The 17,796-nt window shown below is 39.8% G+C and overlaps 1 protein-coding gene across 1 annotated transcript in view; it reads right to left on the bottom strand.

Moving 5' to 3' along the window:
• Positions 1-17,796, bottom strand: part of Sema5a (semaphorin 5A) — a 433,461-nt gene that overhangs the window by 267,336 nt on the left and 148,329 nt on the right. Inside the window, exon 3 of the mRNA XM_028767632.1 lies at positions 1,999-2,196. Coding sequence (XP_028623465.1) covers positions 1,999-2,122 — 124 coding nt within the window. The 5' untranslated portion in view covers positions 2,123-2,196. The remainder of the gene's footprint in view (positions 1-1,998; positions 2,197-17,796) is intronic.

The following is a 17,796-nucleotide window of genomic DNA, read 5'->3' as shown; positions in this document are numbered from 1 at the left end:
GTGGTGGGCACACTGTAATGATGGGGTGGTGGGCACACTGTAATGATGGGGTGGTGGGCATACATTGTATAAAATGAAAGGAAATGAATGTTGTCCTGCAGAGGCACAAAGACTCTATGCATGAGAAAAAGAAACAGAGGGTAAGGTGTCAGAGCTTCATATTCTCGAGCCTAAAGATGGCCTGGACACATTAGTAGTTCATAAGATTTATTTTCATACATAGTTTCTTTAATGCTGCTCTAAAGAGTCTTAAGTGCTAGTGTTCCAAGCAGGGGGGAAGGAGAATTCCCAGAGCTATGTGAAGAAGGAGGCCGGAGAATAGGAGTATCTTTGATCCAAGAGATTGAAAGTTATCTCAGAGCTCAGACCCAACCTCAAGATGCTCCTGGGCTAAAAGGGCATCATTCTAACATCCCCAGGGCAAAAATATAGCAATGAATTAAAATCTATTAATTATATAAAAAGTCACATGTTGATATGAAGCCGATCCATAGACTAAGAAAAACAACAGGAAACATAACTTCTCAGATCTCCTGTAATGCAAATGAAGGAAGAGCTGGATGTCAGGGAACCCAGTTCCCAGAGTAAGAAGAAAACACAACAAAGGCTTTGCTGTAGGGAAGCCCAGGCCATGCCTTTCCTGTTCCAGATGTGCTGCACGGGTGCTCAAAAAGCAGCTGCTTTATATAGACGTTTCTAACTATTACATGAAAAAGAGATGCTAAAACCAAACCAGCTCCAGTGTGCTTCCATTAGCCAGTGGCTGTGAATACCTGCCAGCTGCCCAAAAGACACTTTCTGCCTCACAGGGAGAGTTGACAGGCACTGGGACATCAAAGAGATGCCAGTGTGACCCCCATCAGGACTCATGTCACTTCAGAATTATGGGGACTGAGGGAATACACGAAAACTCGAAAACAATCAGGATGAGCAGAAGCCAAACTGAGTAAGAAATTCCATTTCTTTTAAAGAAAATGTTTTTTTCATGGGAAATGAAAAAATGTAGTAAAAAATGTAAAATTTAAAATTTAAAAGCATCTAAGAAAAATCTACTTTTTGCACTTCAGGTAGATCCCTGTCTGACCCAACAGAATTCATGTTCTCGTGAGACCACACACTTCATAGTTTTAGGAAATTTTTCATTTGAGAGATTTTCCTTGTCTGGTATTATACTAATATCATAAAGTTCCTTTCAGTAACAGCTACAGATTGAATTACATGATATCCTGAATTTGCATCAAAATAATTTGGCAGGTGTGGGGTAAGTCAGGGATAGGATTTTGAACGAGGAATAAAAAATAGAAAGTAAATTGGTCATTGTGGGGCTTAGATTATTATTTCTGCTTCACATCTATATATGAAATCTGTGATATGAACTTTTAAAACTAATGTAAGGCTATTGAAAGGAGTTAATAAAATGCAGTGTCTGGTTTGGGCTGATAGCAGAGGCATGCTGAGTGAAGAGGCATAGTTTTTGTTTAGTTTTCCCACTGTGAATGGTTCAAGTATCCAGGCCATGAAGACCTACCGTAACTTCTGGGAGAGAATAGAAGACAGAATGTGCAATCAACTACTACACAATTGCACTGAGAACACACTTCAGACAATAATGGATTCCACTGCATTAGGACACTAGACAAAGGGATTCTTCAAGACAAATCCATAACTTCACCAGGAAATGCCAAAGAAGAATTCTTTTCATCCCTATCTTATTAATGTTTGTTGCAACACTGATGACAGGGTTTCAACCACTGACCTGAATGGCTGGGAGGCCCCTGAATGAAAGTGGAACAAAGACATTCATAGAAATGCCTCTGGGATCCTCCATGAGGAAGTACTCCTTCTAGAAATTACATTCTTACATTTCATCTTCAATCAAAACAATTAATAACCCAGGTGAGGTCACAGAAAAAAAAAGCAATATCCAAGGGATATTACATTAAACATGGGATTTGATTTGAGCTATTGTCTTGTAATCAGTATAACCTTATTCCTTACCTTTGTAGGAGACAACAGGATGCTCAGCTCTCTGGCACTTGGCAGGGTCCTGGGTCTCTGGCCGTGCAAATCTCCACACTCCCAGGCTTGAGAACAGCCATGCAAGGATGCAGGCTCCCTTCATGGTGGGCAAGGGGTCTCTGACTCTGGGAACGTGTCTTCTACAAAGCTCACCTTCTCGTCATGTGTGAATAGTACCTAAAACATACAAGAGAATGATTCTATAAATATGAGTTCAGGTTTTGTTTCATGATGGATAGTGTTTTGGAAAAGTCCTACTACTAACTTTCAAGTTTATAATATGTAAAGACATGTGATAAAACATGTGATAAAGACATGTGATAAAACATGTGATAAAGACATGTGATAAAGACATGTGATGGTAGAAAGCACAAACATCTGACCTTGATACTAGGTGATGCTTCAGAGTGTTCTCTCTCTCTCTCTCTCTCTCTCTCTCTGTGTGTGTGTGTGTGTGTGTGTGTGTACGTGTACGTGTGTATGTATCTGTCTGTCTCCCTGTCTATGGGAGGGGTAGGGATTTTCGTGATATGTTGTTATGTGTATGCATAGAAGGTCGTGTGTATAACAGTGTAGGGATATATAGGTGAGTGTATGTGTGCAATATAGATGCATTGTGTACATTTGTGTTGTTGTGTATGGATGTGTGCATATAGATGTGTGTGTTGATGTGTGTGTGTGTTTACTGATATGTGTCTGTTGCTGTGTGTGAGTGTGTGTATGTGTGTGTGTGTGGTGGGTGAGTATATGTATGTATATAGATTGTGTGTGTGTGTGTGTGTGTGTGTGTGTGTGTGATGTAGATGTGTGTGTACTGGTATGTATATGTCTGGGGGGGAATGGGTGTGAGTGTATGTGTAGATGTGAAAACTCTGCTAATTAAAGTTGAAGTCCACCATGACCAGATAGCCTCTGGGCTCAGTGCAATTTGGAAGACTCCCTTCATGGGCAGGGTTTCTCTTTCAATGACCTTGCCTGGGGAATTCTCACCCCCACACACATGCCTCTACCTGAGGAATGTCAGGTAGCCTCAATCAGATTACAGATTACAGGGCAACTTTCTTTCTCCTGATCAGTACCAGTTCAGCCAGCACCTGAGATTCCTGAAATGCTTCTCCATTCTAATAAAGCATTCCAAGTAGCCTAAGCCGAAGGCCAAGATCTTTGCCTACCCTGGACATCCCTACCTTCAGTCCCCCAAAACTTTATAAACCTTGAATCACCCCAAGTAAAGTTGATCTGCCTACTGATTGCTCGACCAGGTGTGGTCATTCACAGTACTTACTACTCAGGGCTTCTGAACCCCAGCCCCACCTCACTGTCTCTGCTCACACTGCCCATGTGGATTGTATCAGCTGACAATCTATGAGAATGGATAGTGTGTATATATATTGCATAGATTTTGTGTGTATGGGTTTGTTGTGTTTATTAGTATTGCATTTGTATGTGTGAGTGTATATGTGTGTGTGTTTGTGTGAGTGTATGTGTGTATATGTGTGTGTATGGGCGTTGTGGAGGGAGGATTACTATCTGGTTTTGTGAGTCAATTTGACACAAGTTGGAGCCTCCCTTGAGGAAATGCCTCCATGAGATCCAGCTGGAAGGCATTTTCTCAATTAGTGATCAAGGGTGGGAGAGCCCATTGTGGGCGGTGCCATCCCTGGGCTGGTAGTCCTGGGTTCTATAAGAAAGCAAGCTGAGCAAGCCAGGGGATGCAAGGCAGTAAGTAACATCCCTCCATGGCCTCTATCATCTCCTGCCTCCAAGTTCCTGCCCTGTGTGAGTTCCAGTCCTGACTTCCTTTGGTGATGAACAGCAATGTGGAAGTGTAACTGAATAAAGTGTAAGCAAGATGGATGAATCCTCTCATCTTGCTTCTTGGTCATGATGTTTTGTGCAGGAATAGAAACGCTGACTAAGCAGGGTTTGTATGTGTGAATATGTGAACTAAATCTGAGGCAATCCAAGTTTAAGCCCTCCTAGGTCACACCCCTCTTAAGTAATGGTGATTAATCTCTATGATCATTATTGGAGGCTTCCTGGTACGTCTGTCGTGGCCTTCTTATGCAAATAAAGTCTACATGTAGTAACTCAGTCACTCTTTATCATCCATAAGACCTTATTTAATAAGGCTAGAGTCTTTGCTTTTGCCAAAAATCTGATGAATGGTATGGCTCATAATTCTTATCAATCATTCCAATGACATTATTAATTTATAGAATTATAAATTCTAGGATAGAATTTATATGAGCTGGAACCCATAAAACACATCTTGTCAGCCACCATTGCTGAGACTAAACCTAGAACACACTGGGGGTCTTCAGCATGTGTCACAAACAGAGAAAAATATCCCAGCTATAAATTATAGAATTATAATTTATGTATCTCCAAAACCTGGGGCCAGGTGTGCTTGAAACAGAACATAAACAGAGCAAGTACCAGGTAGAATAACAGGATGCGGCTAGACACTGAGACACTTGCAAGACTATGAACATGTGCTTAAACAAGGCCAGCTTAGACAAATAACTGTAACCCAAGCTCTTTAAGAGAAGCAAGGGTGACTTGGGAGTGAAGGGAGGGTGCTCTGCCACTTACTGGGAACAAGGATAGGTTCACATAGGGGTCAGATTTCAGTTTAATATTGCATGATAATGAGGATTTCAAGAGATAGAGATCTGGAAAGGTTATTCCATATCAAGGGGAGAGGAGGAGAGGACATCTGTGGAGTGGGTAAGCAGGTTCAAGGCAGCCATAAGCATATTCTGGAATGCTTTGTTGTACTTGGTACAGAAACCAGGTAAAGCAAAGAGAGCAGAGGAAGAGCATAGAGTACAGGTTATGGTATGGGAAGTCAATTGCTGTAAGGTGAGAGGTCTTAACTGTTAGACCATGAAGCCGTCTGGACAGGAAATTGTAGACAGAAGGACAGGAGGGTGAAAAAGGACAGAAGGGTGAAGAAGTTCATTTAAAGTTATGGCAATTGTTCAAAAAATACATAAAGAAATTGTGGTTTTAGACTTTGTCAATAATGATCAAAAAGCAGAAACAACAGCTAATACCATGGATGGTTAAAATGGCGACCGATGCCAACTCGACCCCTGATCCATGAGGATGGGGCCTCTACCCTGTGAGTCTGAACTGCTCTGTAGCACCCTGCTAACCAAGCCACACAACAGAAGTCACAAATTCTAGTTACCAAGCCAGGCCCTACAGCATGATGACCACTTCCTGCCACCCAGTACACGTTCCTTGGAGAATAGAGGGACCTGTTCAAAGAGACCAGGTAGGTGGTTTGAGGGCTGGAACCTATAAAATCCATCTTGTCAGCCACCATTGCTGAGATTAAACCTGGAACACACTGGGGGTCTTCAGCATGTGTCACAAACACAGAAAAATATCCCAGCTGTGCCCTTTCCAAATCCCTGAACACCAGTATATAAACTATATTTAAAATATGTATTGTTCTGATCTACTAGATTATGAAAGCACAGATATATAAATATCAGGACGTGACTGCTGCTATTCATTTAAATAGTATCCACAGATGGCCTCGTATAATGAAAATATAATTATTTGATGTTGTACATGCCAGGATTAAGATGCTGAATGGATACTTTAAAATATCCCATAAAGCCCAGGTCAGGTGACAAGGACAAAAATTAGAATTAATACCTAAAATCTAGAAAGGTTTAAATGATAAATGGGGTTGATCTCCCTTAAAGGGAGGTATGATAGACAAGGAGGAGGCAACATTACATGGGAAAGGTCACTGGGTTCTGCCCAAAGGAAATTAAACAACAGGTAGCATGTAGGGGTTCCACAGAGCAAGAAAAAAACAAAAACAACAAAACCAAACCAAAACAACAACAAGAACCTGGACTGAGAGAAGTGGAACAAATGTAGAGCTCTCTTACATTGTATGGCCAGAGAAAATGTAATAAAATAAGTTTATGCTCAAAGGCTGGCAATTTTCAGGACTGAGAAATTTGGCAATCAAACACATACTGCTATGCGGTAGTCAAGGCAGCAGTATGCTGCATCCAGGGCATTTAAGAGTAATCAGGCTGTTTTCACAAGAGGGATTGCTTACACGAGGGTGGCCTGCTGGAGAGGCCCCTGCAGCCTCCTGGGCTCTCTTCTCTCATGCTGTTGTGCATATCTCCTTGCCATGACATGGCATGCAGGCCACAGTGGATGGTGCAGCAGAGACGACCTCATTCATCACCGCCCCCTGATTTCAGACTTCTAGCCCCCAGCAAAAATAATTTATTTTCTCGGAAAAAAATCACCAATTTCTGAGAATATTTACAAGGGAGGAAACAGGATGAACCCACTGGTAATTAAATACAGTCTGTCTTCTGTTAAAGTTAAATGTGGAGAAGGGGTCAAAGATGTAAGAGGAGAGGGTGAAGGTGGTCTCTGCCTGGCATCTGAACGCTTGGGAAGCTTGGCTAAAGTATTATGAGGTCAAGCCAGCATGGACTTCATAATGAAACACTGTCAATAAGTAAATAAATACATAAAGAAGTACTAGAGAAGTGGTATATGAAAGAAGAGACAGAAACATTCGAAATGAGAAGCATCTAGAATAAAGAAACTAGTTAATGAAGGGAGAAAAGGTTTCATCCTTAAAAAACAGTAGGTATTGTTATATTATAATTTATATTACATATAACAATTATATATAATATATATGATATTATAATAGATTGTAAGATTTAGAAATAGAGAAAGACATCAAATTGGTAGTCTACCTAATGTAACAGTTTCTAATTTTTTTTAGTCAAATAAATAGAAATTTTGATGGCTACATGGGTGATGAGGAGGATTTTAAGCACTAGAAAATGTTAAGGAGCTAAACTCTGGAATTTATAAAAGTAATTAGATCTGAGTGTTTCTCATTCATACTGAATGTCAACCACACACATGCACACTCACACGCACACACACACGCACACACACGCATCGTTCCATGCGTATATAAATATGTAAGGGAACAGGCAGCACAGTGCAGAGGAGGCAAACCCTAGAGCATCGGTTAGCAGCAATAGGGGCACAGACATGAGGAGGCATAGCAAGGAGACTCACTAAGACGAAGAGTTCCAAAGCAGGTACACGGTTAAGATCCTCAGTAATGTAAAAGATTCTAGAAGTTCTCATTGGATGAAATGCTCAGGCAGAGCAGGAAGCAAAGGAAAGGACTACAAACCAAAGCGGTAAGGAAAGAGTGTCTGGAGAGGAAGAGCTGAAGGGGATGGGGGTGTGGGGATGGGAATGGACATCTGTCCCACAGCTGGTAATCCGGCAGACATTGTAATATATACAAATTCATAGCTGCTAAGTTTTCTTGAGATAAAATATTAAAAGTATGTTTTTCCCATTAAAGAAAAATCTAGAACCCTTCTGTGAGACACAGCCCATCTTCCCTTTTCCTCATGCTGTGAGACTGAAGTCTTAAATGTCATCAACTGATAGACCTTAAAATACATGTGACTGAGGAAGCATTCCCCAGGGAACCTGTTAGCCACACAGTTCAGGGATGTAGACAGCGTGACTGAAGATTGTTCACCTATCAAACTCCAATGCCCCGTCAGATACACCAGCTCTGTAGCAGACCACTTGCTGTGCCCCTTCCCTTTCTGCCTCAGTCTCTAGCATATCACACAGAACAATCTTCTCCAGGCTTCCCTCCCCCATTCCTCCCCTTATCCCAGCCTCCATCAGTAGCAGACATTCCCTGGGAACCCTCTGGCCACATGGGCCAGGAAAGAAGGTGGCCTAATTGCAAATCTTTACCTCCCCTTCCCCTCCTCCAAATCCAATCCCCCAGTCACACCGACATTTTTTTTTTAATTGTTTGGTTTTGTAGTTTTATGTTTTGGCAGAACACCAGCTTTGGAGTCTCCTTCCTGCCTGTTCCCATCTCCAGGGATTCACACAGACCTTCTCCTTCAACCTTTTCCCCCATTCATTCTTTTGTCTCAGCCCCCAATTCCAGAAGGAACTCCCTGGGAACCCTCCAGCCAGGCCTGCCAGAGAAGCAAGTAAGCCCATGGAACAGGTAGGTAATTTACAGATCTTTCTCCCTCAGTGCCTCCATATTCCTATTCTGTTCCCTAATCCCATCACCAGCTTTTAGCAGACTGCATACTGTGACCTCTCCTTTCCCTCAGCCCACATTCCCAGAGAACTAAGCAGATGGGTGGAATATCCCAGATTTCCTCTCTCCTGTGGATTCCTTCTAGGCCATTTCCATTCGTAAATATCAGCTCCCAACTCATAGAAAAACTTTGTTTACCAGGAGTTCCAGAATCCCCCAGGAATCCCAGAAGCATTCCCACCAGGTATCACACATGCACCAGCTTTCTAATAATCAGAGAAGGCAACAGAAACTAAAAAAACAAAACACTCACCAAGTAAATACCAGATACAAGCACCTACAAATACAATCACTCCAAACTCAGAAGCCTAGATACCAGTGTAAAAACATAACCAATAGCCAGGACAAAATGTTCCCCTTGAGCCCAGCAAACCTACTACAGTAGTAGCTCTTACAAACGTAACATAGCTGAAGCACAAGAAAAAGAATTTAAAATGGTCTTTATGAATATAACACAGGTCCTCAAAGAGGAAATGAATAAATCCATTAAAGAAATCTATGAAAACACAAAGAGTAGAAGGAAATTACTAAAACAGCAGAAAACCTGAAAGGATAAATATAATCAATAAAGAAAACCTCAACCGAGGGAAATCTGGAAATGAAACACTTAGGATCTCGAACAGGAGTCTCAGAGGCAAGCCTCCCCAACAGAATATAAGAAATAGAAGACAGAATCTCAGGCATGGAAGACAAGATAGAAAAAAATAGATACCTCACCCCCCAAAAATTTTAAATCTAAACAACTCCAGGCACAAAACATCCAGGAAATCTGGGATAATACGAAGGTTAAATCTATAAATAAAGGAATAAAGGAAGGAGAAGAAACCCAGGACAAAGACACAGAAAGTATTTTCAACAAAATCATCATCAAAAAAAAAAAAAAGTTCCCGAAACTAAAGGAGATACCTATCAAGTTACAAGAAACATACACCAAACATACTAATCCAGAAAAAAAATTCTTCATGGCAGATAATAATCAAAACACCATACATAAAGAACAAAGAAAGAATATTAAAGGCTTCAATAGAAAAAAAAACAGTAACATATGAAGGCTGGCTTATTAGAAAAATGCCTGACTTTTCAATGGAGCCTCTAGGGAGTTTTACAAACACTAAGAGACCACAGATGCCAGGCCAAGCTACTATAACCAGCAAAATTTCCAATTACAATAAATATAGAAAGAAAGACATCCCAAGATAAAAACAAATTCAAGTAGTATCTATGTCCATATCTAGCCCTATAGAAGGCATTAAAGGAAAGCATCCACATAAAGAGATAAATCATACAGGAGAAAGAAAGAAAGAAAGAAAGAAAGAAAGAAAGAAAGAAAGAAAGAAAGAAAGAAAGAAAGAAAGGAAGGAAGGAAGGAGAAAGCAACAACAACCATAATGAATAATAATCCCATCCCTACAATCAAAAAAAAAAGTAGAAAAATTATGGTAACAAAAATAACAGGAACCAACAAACAATGGAACAATAGCTATTATTGCTAACTCTCTAGGTAAATTGACCTAGCAACGAAACCAGTGTAGTCATTTTAATAACTGAACAAATAAACTTTAAAATGAAACTAATCCACAGTGACAACAGAAGATACTGCATACTTACCAAAGGAAGAACCCACCAAGAAGATATTGAAAAGATTTGAAAACTTTGTTGCATTGTTTGGTCCAGAAAATTAATGCCTCCAGATTTTCCTTAATTCCATTCATGAGAACTGTGTATTTGTCAATAGATAAGTCTTATTGTCATTTTACTAAAATATATTGAAGTATTTTGATTGGTAGTAAACAGTATTCTAATTTTATAAAAAAGAAAAAGAAATTCTTAACATCTATATATCATGCATAAGTGTACTAAGTTCATAAAAGAAGCAATACTACAGATTAAGTGACATAGTGACTTGACACTCACACACTGAGGAGATTTCGATAACACCCTAATCATGCCAATAGGCAGATCATCCAGATAAAAAAGGAAACATAAAGGCTGAAGCTAACTGACTTATAAACCAAATGGAAATAACAGGTATCTATACAGCATTTTACCCAAACACAAAAGAAAATACTTTCTTCTCCACACTTCAACAAACTTTCTCCAAAGCTGACCACTTACTCAGACACAAAGCAAGCCTCCACAGATACAAGAAAATTGAAATAACACCTTGCAATCTCTCTGACTACCATGGATTAAAGTTGGATATCTACAATCAATGAAACAACCAAAAGCCTAAAAACTCATGGAACAACTCGCTACTGAATGAAAATTAGGGCAAGAGAGAAAGTAAAATGTTTCTAGAATTGAATCAACATGAAAACAAAACATACAAATTTATAATACTAATTGGGTTGGTGAAGAATTTGGAGAGATCTCATACTTGTAACATAACAGCACATCTGAAAGATCTAAAAAAAGGAAAAATGATACATAAAGGGAGTAGACAGCAAGAAATAAATCAAGCTCAAGCATTAAATATATAAAACTGAAGCAAACAAATGAAGACAATGCCGGGTTCAATGAAACGGAGTTGGTTCTTTCAGAAAATCAGTAAGAATGACAAATTCTTAGCTAAATTAACTAAAAGAGGGAGAAGAAACAAATGAACAAGATTAGATATGAAAGAGGGTATATAACAACAAACACCAAGGGAATCCAGCAAATCATAAGGCCATACTTTAAAAACCGATATGTTACCAAATTGGAAAAATATAAAAACAATGGATAATTTTCTTGAGACATGCTGCCTGCCAAAGTTAAATCAAAATCAAATGATTAATTTAAACAGACCATAATCACTAGTGAAATACAAGCAGTGATTAAGTTTCCTGACCAATAAAAGCCCAGGGCCAGATGATTTTAGCATAATATTTTAAGAGATTTCCAAAGAAGAGTTAATGCCAATACTCCTCAAACTATTTAACAAAACAGAAACCGAAGAAATAGTACCAAATTCATTTAATGAGGTTATAGTTACCTAGGTATCTAAACTACAAAATGATCTAGTAAAGAAAGAGAATTACAGACCATTTTTCCTTATGATCATAGATGCAAAAATACACAATAAAATACTTGCAACCCAAATCTAAGAACACATCAAAGAAGACCATCCATCATTATCAAGTAGGCTTCACCCCAGGGATGTGTGGATGGTTCAACATACTTAAATCAATACATGTAAATCATCCTTTAAAGAAAATAAAACACAAAAAGTTTCATTGGATGTAGAGATGGCTTTGACGAGATCCAACATCCATTAATGATCAAAGTCCTGGAGAGATTGGAGATACAAGGAATATACCTCAACAAATTGAAGGGAGTTTAGACACCCATTGTCACCATTAACCTAAATGGAGAGAAACTAAAGCTTTTATGAAAATTAGGAATAAGACATTCCTATGTCAATGAAGTCACGGCTATTGCCTGATTTCTCCTGCAGTAGGTTCAGTTATCTGGTTAACTACAGTATCTACTCTCTACATACCTATTCAATATAGTACTTGAAGTCTTAAACCATCTCAACCAACAAGACAAGTGAATCAGACTAAGAAGATAAAACTGGAACGGAAGTGTCAAACTAAATGTATTTGCAGATGACACGACAGTGTACATAAATGATCCTGAAAATTCTATCAGGAAACTTCCTACCACTGATAAATATTTTCAGGAAAGTAGCAGAATGCAGACTTTCCTCAGAAAAATCTGTAACCTTCCATATGCAAATGACAAATGGATTGAGGTAGGAATCATGGGTAAAACACCTTTCTTGATAGCCTCAAAAATATAAAATATTTTGTTGGAGTAACTTTAACCAAGCAAGTACAAGATTTGTTGTACCACAAAATTTTAGGATATTTAAGAAGATTTCAGAAGATGTAAAGACCTCTAATGCTTATGGATTGGCAGAATTAAGATAAATTGCTATCGTACCAAAAGGAATCTACAGATTCAATGCAACCACCTTCAAAATTATAGCATAATTCTTTAGAGACTTTGAAAGGACAGTTTTCAGCTATAGTAATAAAACAACATGGCCCTAATACAAAAACAGACATGTTGATCTATGGAATCAAATCAAAGACCAAGACATAAATCCACACACCTATGGCACCTGATTTTTGATACAGAAGCCAGAAATACACACTGGGAAAAAGACAGCATCACCAATGAGAAATGATGCTCGTCAAACTGAACGGCTACATGTAACAATCTGAATAAGCTGATCACCCTGAACAAAATTCAACTACAAATGGATCAAAGACTTCAACATAAGACCAGATACAAAGAACCCAATACAAGTAAAGACAGGAAACTCATGGGCACAGACTTTCTGAACAGAACATAATTAACACGGGAACTAAGATCAACAATTAATAAATGGAACCTCATGAAACTGAGAAGCTTCCTCACAGCAGAAGACATCATTGTTTGGAAAAAGACAGAAGCTGCAGAATGGGAAAGTGTTTTTTACCAACCATACAGAGATAGTGGGCTAATACTCAAAATATATAAGGAATTTTAAAAAACAAACATCAAGAAAACAAATAACCCGATTTACAAATGGGGTACAGATCTTAACAGTGACTTAAAAAATCAAAATGAAATAGCTGAGAAGTATTTAAAATAATGTTCATCTTTAGCTATCACAGAAATACAAATCAAAGCATCTTGGAGATTTTGTCTTACATTGGTTAACGGCCAAGATCAATAAAACGAGTGACAGCTCATGAAGACAGGAATGTGGCATTAGAGGACACTCATGCATTGCTGGAGGGAGTACAAATGCATACAACCACTGTTGAATCAGTGTGGCAATTCCTCAGAAAGATAGGGATCAATACTCCTCATGATCCATCTATAGAGCTCTTGGGCATACAGCCAAAGGATGTTTCATCCCACTTCAGAGACACTTGTTCAACCATGTTCATCATTGCCACATTCGTAATAACCAGAAACTGGAAACAACTATGATGTCCCTAAAAGGATAAATGATTTTTAAAAAGTGGTACATTTACCCAATGGAATATAACTATATATATTATGGAATAATATAATAACCAACCCAATGGAAGTGAGGGAAAGGAGAGACAAAGGAGGGAATACAGGGAAGAACAGTTAAAATTAAGGGCCACTTCCAGGGATATATGGAAACCTAATATAGTAGAAGCCTCCTAAATTCTGAATTAAACTGCCAAATAATGGAGACTTGGCCACAGCTGGACATAGCTCTTCATCAAATGACACCTCAGCAATAAGAATAGTTTACAAATAATTGAGTTATTCTCAAAAATGCTCCCCACCGAAACTTACAAAAAGCCCAGGCTGTTGTCAAGTCTGTAAGTTGCTCTCCACAAACTGAGAACAAATCCCTATTTCTGAAAATGATACCTACATAATTCACTGAACACAGAGAAGTCAACCCAATGCCTGTCTAGAGCTTCATGCCTCTAGGCTGGTGTACTTGGGACCAGGAAGTCCTCTACTCCCTGTTGAAGAAGCAGAAACACAAATGCCAATCTAGCTACTAACCCTTCAATCCACAATGGTCTCCTACTTATAAGACTAGCATGTTTCAATCTTTCAGGGGAATTGCCACAGTGACTCAACAGTGGTTGTATGAGTTTGTGCAGTTCTGGCACAAAGCTTGACACGCTGCTCTACTCATCGATCAATACTTTGTTCAACATTCATCAGAGAAGCTTCCTCCTGCAAGCAGGGAGCAAATACATAGATGCACAGCCAGACAATATGCAGAGAGTGAGAGACCTAGAAAAACTCAGCCCTAAACAGGATGTCTCCATCAAATCCTTCCCCTCTGATCTCAGAGAACCCCAGAGAAGAAGATACAGAAAGAGTGAAAGAACCACAAGGGTTGGAGAACCCCAAGGAAAAAAGACCCTCCAAATCAGCAAGATCTACATGTGAACTCAAAGAAACTAAGGCAGTCTTCACAGGGCCTTCATGGGTTTCCACAAAATGGAGTCCTAAGGCTAAAAGGAGACTTGCACACATACCCAAATCCTAACCCAGAGCTATCTCCAATTGATAACCACTTGCAAATCAAAAATTAGTTTTCTTCAAGGTAGTCTGTAGTGGTTTGAATATGCTCGGACCAGGGAGTGGCACTATTAGGAGGTGTAGCCTTGTTTGGAGTAGATGTGGCCTTTTTGGTGGCAGTGTGTCACTCCCTGTGAGTAGAGTGGTGGGCTTTGGGATCTCCTCCTAGTTGCCTGGGGAAGAGACATTCTTCCCCTGTTTCCCTCTGGAACAAGATATGGAACTCTCAGTTCCTTCTCCAGTACCGTGTCTGCCTGCATGCTGCCATGCTTCCAGCCTTGATAATGGACTAAATCTTTGAACCTGTAAGCCAGCCCCAATTAAATATTGTCCTTTATAAGAGTTGCCTCGGTCACTGTGTCTTTTCACAGCAATTGAAGCTAAGACATGGTCTCACTGGAAAAACAAACCATTTTTAAGAGTGGGCTCCATGCCCAACAGTAGACATCCAACAGAAAACAAGCTCAAAGGCATCTTAGAAGATTCCTTGTCTCACAATGCTGTGTCAGTGCTTTTACTTTTTAAAACCAAAAAATTATCTTCACCTTTCTTTTATTTTTTATGCTATGGGCTTTGCATATATATGATGGGATTCCTGAATATTCAAAGCAGAAACTTTCAGCATCTGTACCTATTTCTTCTGCCTTTACTTGGGCTCTCTTCCTTTGGTTTGTTTTGTCCTACTGTGATTTTATTTTCTACCTTGTATGCTATTATCATCCCTTAGAAACCTGCTTGTTTTCTAGACAGATAAAGAAAGGGAGTAGATGTGGATGAGGGTGAGAGGGAGGTAGGGACGAACTGTGAGGTATAGAGGGAAGGGAAAACATGGTAAGAATATATTGTATGTGAAAAATTGATTCTCAAATAAAGAAAAAAAAAAAGGAATTGCATAGATACGGCTTGTTTCTGTTAAGACCAAGGATGTTTGGGGTGTTTATGGTGGCTGCTCTAGCAAGGTTGCATAGAGCTGTCTCAGCTATATATGAAAACAAACCCAACCTAGCAATAAGATAAACCAAGAAGAGATGCAAGTGGTCCCAACCCCAGTCCATCCTAACTCCATGATAGGTGTGATCCCAGCATTATAACCATGCCTGCCACCCAAAACAGCATCACCACTGAACTCTCACAGAGCAAACTCCACACAGTGCTGCCTTGCTTTTACCTCCAAAATGGAGCTCATTTCAATGAGATGAAAGAGTACAGCTGGTCAGTTTGTCAGGAATACGCCAACAGAGAATATTGTTAACTATCAGATTAGTCAGATGCCTGTTATTGGGACAAAATATCTGCAATGACATTCACACAAAAGGAAAGATCATTTTGGCTCATGTTTTCAGTGGTTTTGAGTCTGATCACTCAGGTCGACTGCTTTCAGTCTATGACATCAATCACACCTCGTGAGGGAGTGACAGAGGGGACCTCTGACTTTATGACAGCCAAGAAAAAGAGCTTTCAAGGAGCCAGAGACTAATATCTTTGTGAGGATATATGCCAGCATTTAGCTTTCTTCTATTAGGTCCCATTTCCTGAAGATTCTGCTACTCTCTACTACTGTCATAGGGAAAAGGCCAAGCCTTTTTTACATGGGTCATGGAAATAGTCACTGTGCGACCAACATCGAGTGAAGCAGGCAATGAATATCTACCATAACTACCAGCATCCTTTGTTTACAATAAATCTTAACTGTGCTAATCTGAACCTTAAAATCTTTGTCTCCTGGATGAAAGGAGGAGAGCAACAGCTCAAGGGGCGAACACCATGTGAGGGAAACACCATAGAGACAGGAGCTAAATAGAGCATGGAGATAAATAGAACATGGAGTCTGGGATGACCTGAGGAAATTACACACTTGCCACAGGAATCCTCCAGAAGCACTTTCAATAAGGTACTCCTTATGATTTAATTTTTAGAGTATAATGTAACCTTTTTATCTAGAATAAATTGCTACATATGGACAACACTGAGTAGCAGGTAGGTCTTCCTCCTTAACGGCTGAAATCACATGTCTTAAGGAAGTGCGGGCTCTCTTGCCTCAGTGATTGGAGTTCTATCTATTGGAAAGTACTCAGTGTTAAGTGCTACTGACATTGCAACAGGGTGATTATTGGTCCAGGGCAGCTAGGCTCCTTAACCAACATCACATACCTCTCTTCATCTTTGCCAACCAAAACAAACAAACAACAACAACAACAGCCAAACAAATAAAAACCACTTCCAGGCATTGCCAAAAGGGGCCCCTTGCTGAAAGCTCTGCATTTTGATTTGTCAATGTCTTTCTCTCCTTAGAACTCAAGCTATCGTCATTATATAAAATATACTTATAGACATCTCCCACGTGTGCATTGCATCATTTCAGTACTTTCTCATAAAACTGAAAACCACATTAATTATAACTATTTACTGAATTTTAAGAACTTTATCTTGAAAGCCTTTTATAGAATCAATGTCACTAAGGTTTTCTTTTTTTTTTTCTGATACCATCCTACCAGCCCCAGAATATTAAATATACATTAAGCAACTTAATAAAAACAGTGTTGTTGTGATGGTGATGTTTTACAAGAGGCAAACCTGGACTGTGACATCTATGCATTTTTAAAGAATTTACTTCAAAATCACTGCCGCTTCCCTTTGGTTTCCTTCTGTGGGAGGTCCGCTCGACAAGTTGGGTCTAAATAAGCACGGCTCTGTGTAGAAGTGTTTGCGCGATAAATAACATTTCCAAATCTCACCCACACTCCGGCTGAATAGACATGGGGGACAGGAAGAAAATAACTGTTCCTTTTAGAAAATAAAAACGCTGTCAGATCAAAAAGGAATCAAAAGAACGAAAGCTTACACGGGGAGCTCTCCTCGGGGAGCAGTAGCTAACCAGTTATTAATAAAAACAGATCCAGCACAAGCCTAATGTACATCCTTTCAGGGGGAGGCTGAGTGGCTTCCAAGCTCTATTGTAAAATTAGATGTATTCAGATGTTCTGGCAGGATTGAGGGACACAAAGCCTTCTTTGCCTTGTGCCTTATGCAGTGGCATCCACGGTTGCCCTGTGGGAGGACAAGAAAAGTCAAGAGAGTGAGCTAATCCAGAAAGGTGGCCTCAGCAAGGACTCGAAGCCATGCCCCAAACTCTCCTGGAATACAGCAGTGCTGTCACCAGAAAGCTGAAGCTGATGCAGGAAGTTCTCTCTGTACTTGTGCCACCTAACTGCAAGCTACAGATCCTGTCACCTCAGAAGCACAAAGAAGTAGATTTATAAGGGGGTGCAGAGAGCATCACTGAGGTGGCCATATTTCAGTCAGTCAGTCGTTCCATTCCTTGGCACAGTTCAGGGGACTGGGTGAACTTCCTATCATGCACCATCCAAACCTGCCTCCCAGACCATGTTCTGAAGCGGGTTTGCACCTGATGTCAGGGCAAGAGTCTGTCCTATCCCAATCCCTCTGAATTTCTCTCTTGCTTCTTTGAACCCTTTTATCAGTTACCAAGTTGCTGCAAACTGCATCTCAACCATACATCCAGAAAGCCCTCTTACATCTCAACCTTGCATCCAGAAAGCCCT

This window comes from Grammomys surdaster, unplaced genomic scaffold (genome assembly GCF_004785775.1).
Source record: "Grammomys surdaster isolate TR1022 unplaced genomic scaffold, NIH_TR_1.0 174, whole genome shotgun sequence".
NCBI classification, from domain to species: Eukaryota; Metazoa; Chordata; class Mammalia; order Rodentia; family Muridae; genus Grammomys; species Grammomys surdaster.
This window is presented reverse-complemented; position numbering and strand designations above follow the sequence as displayed.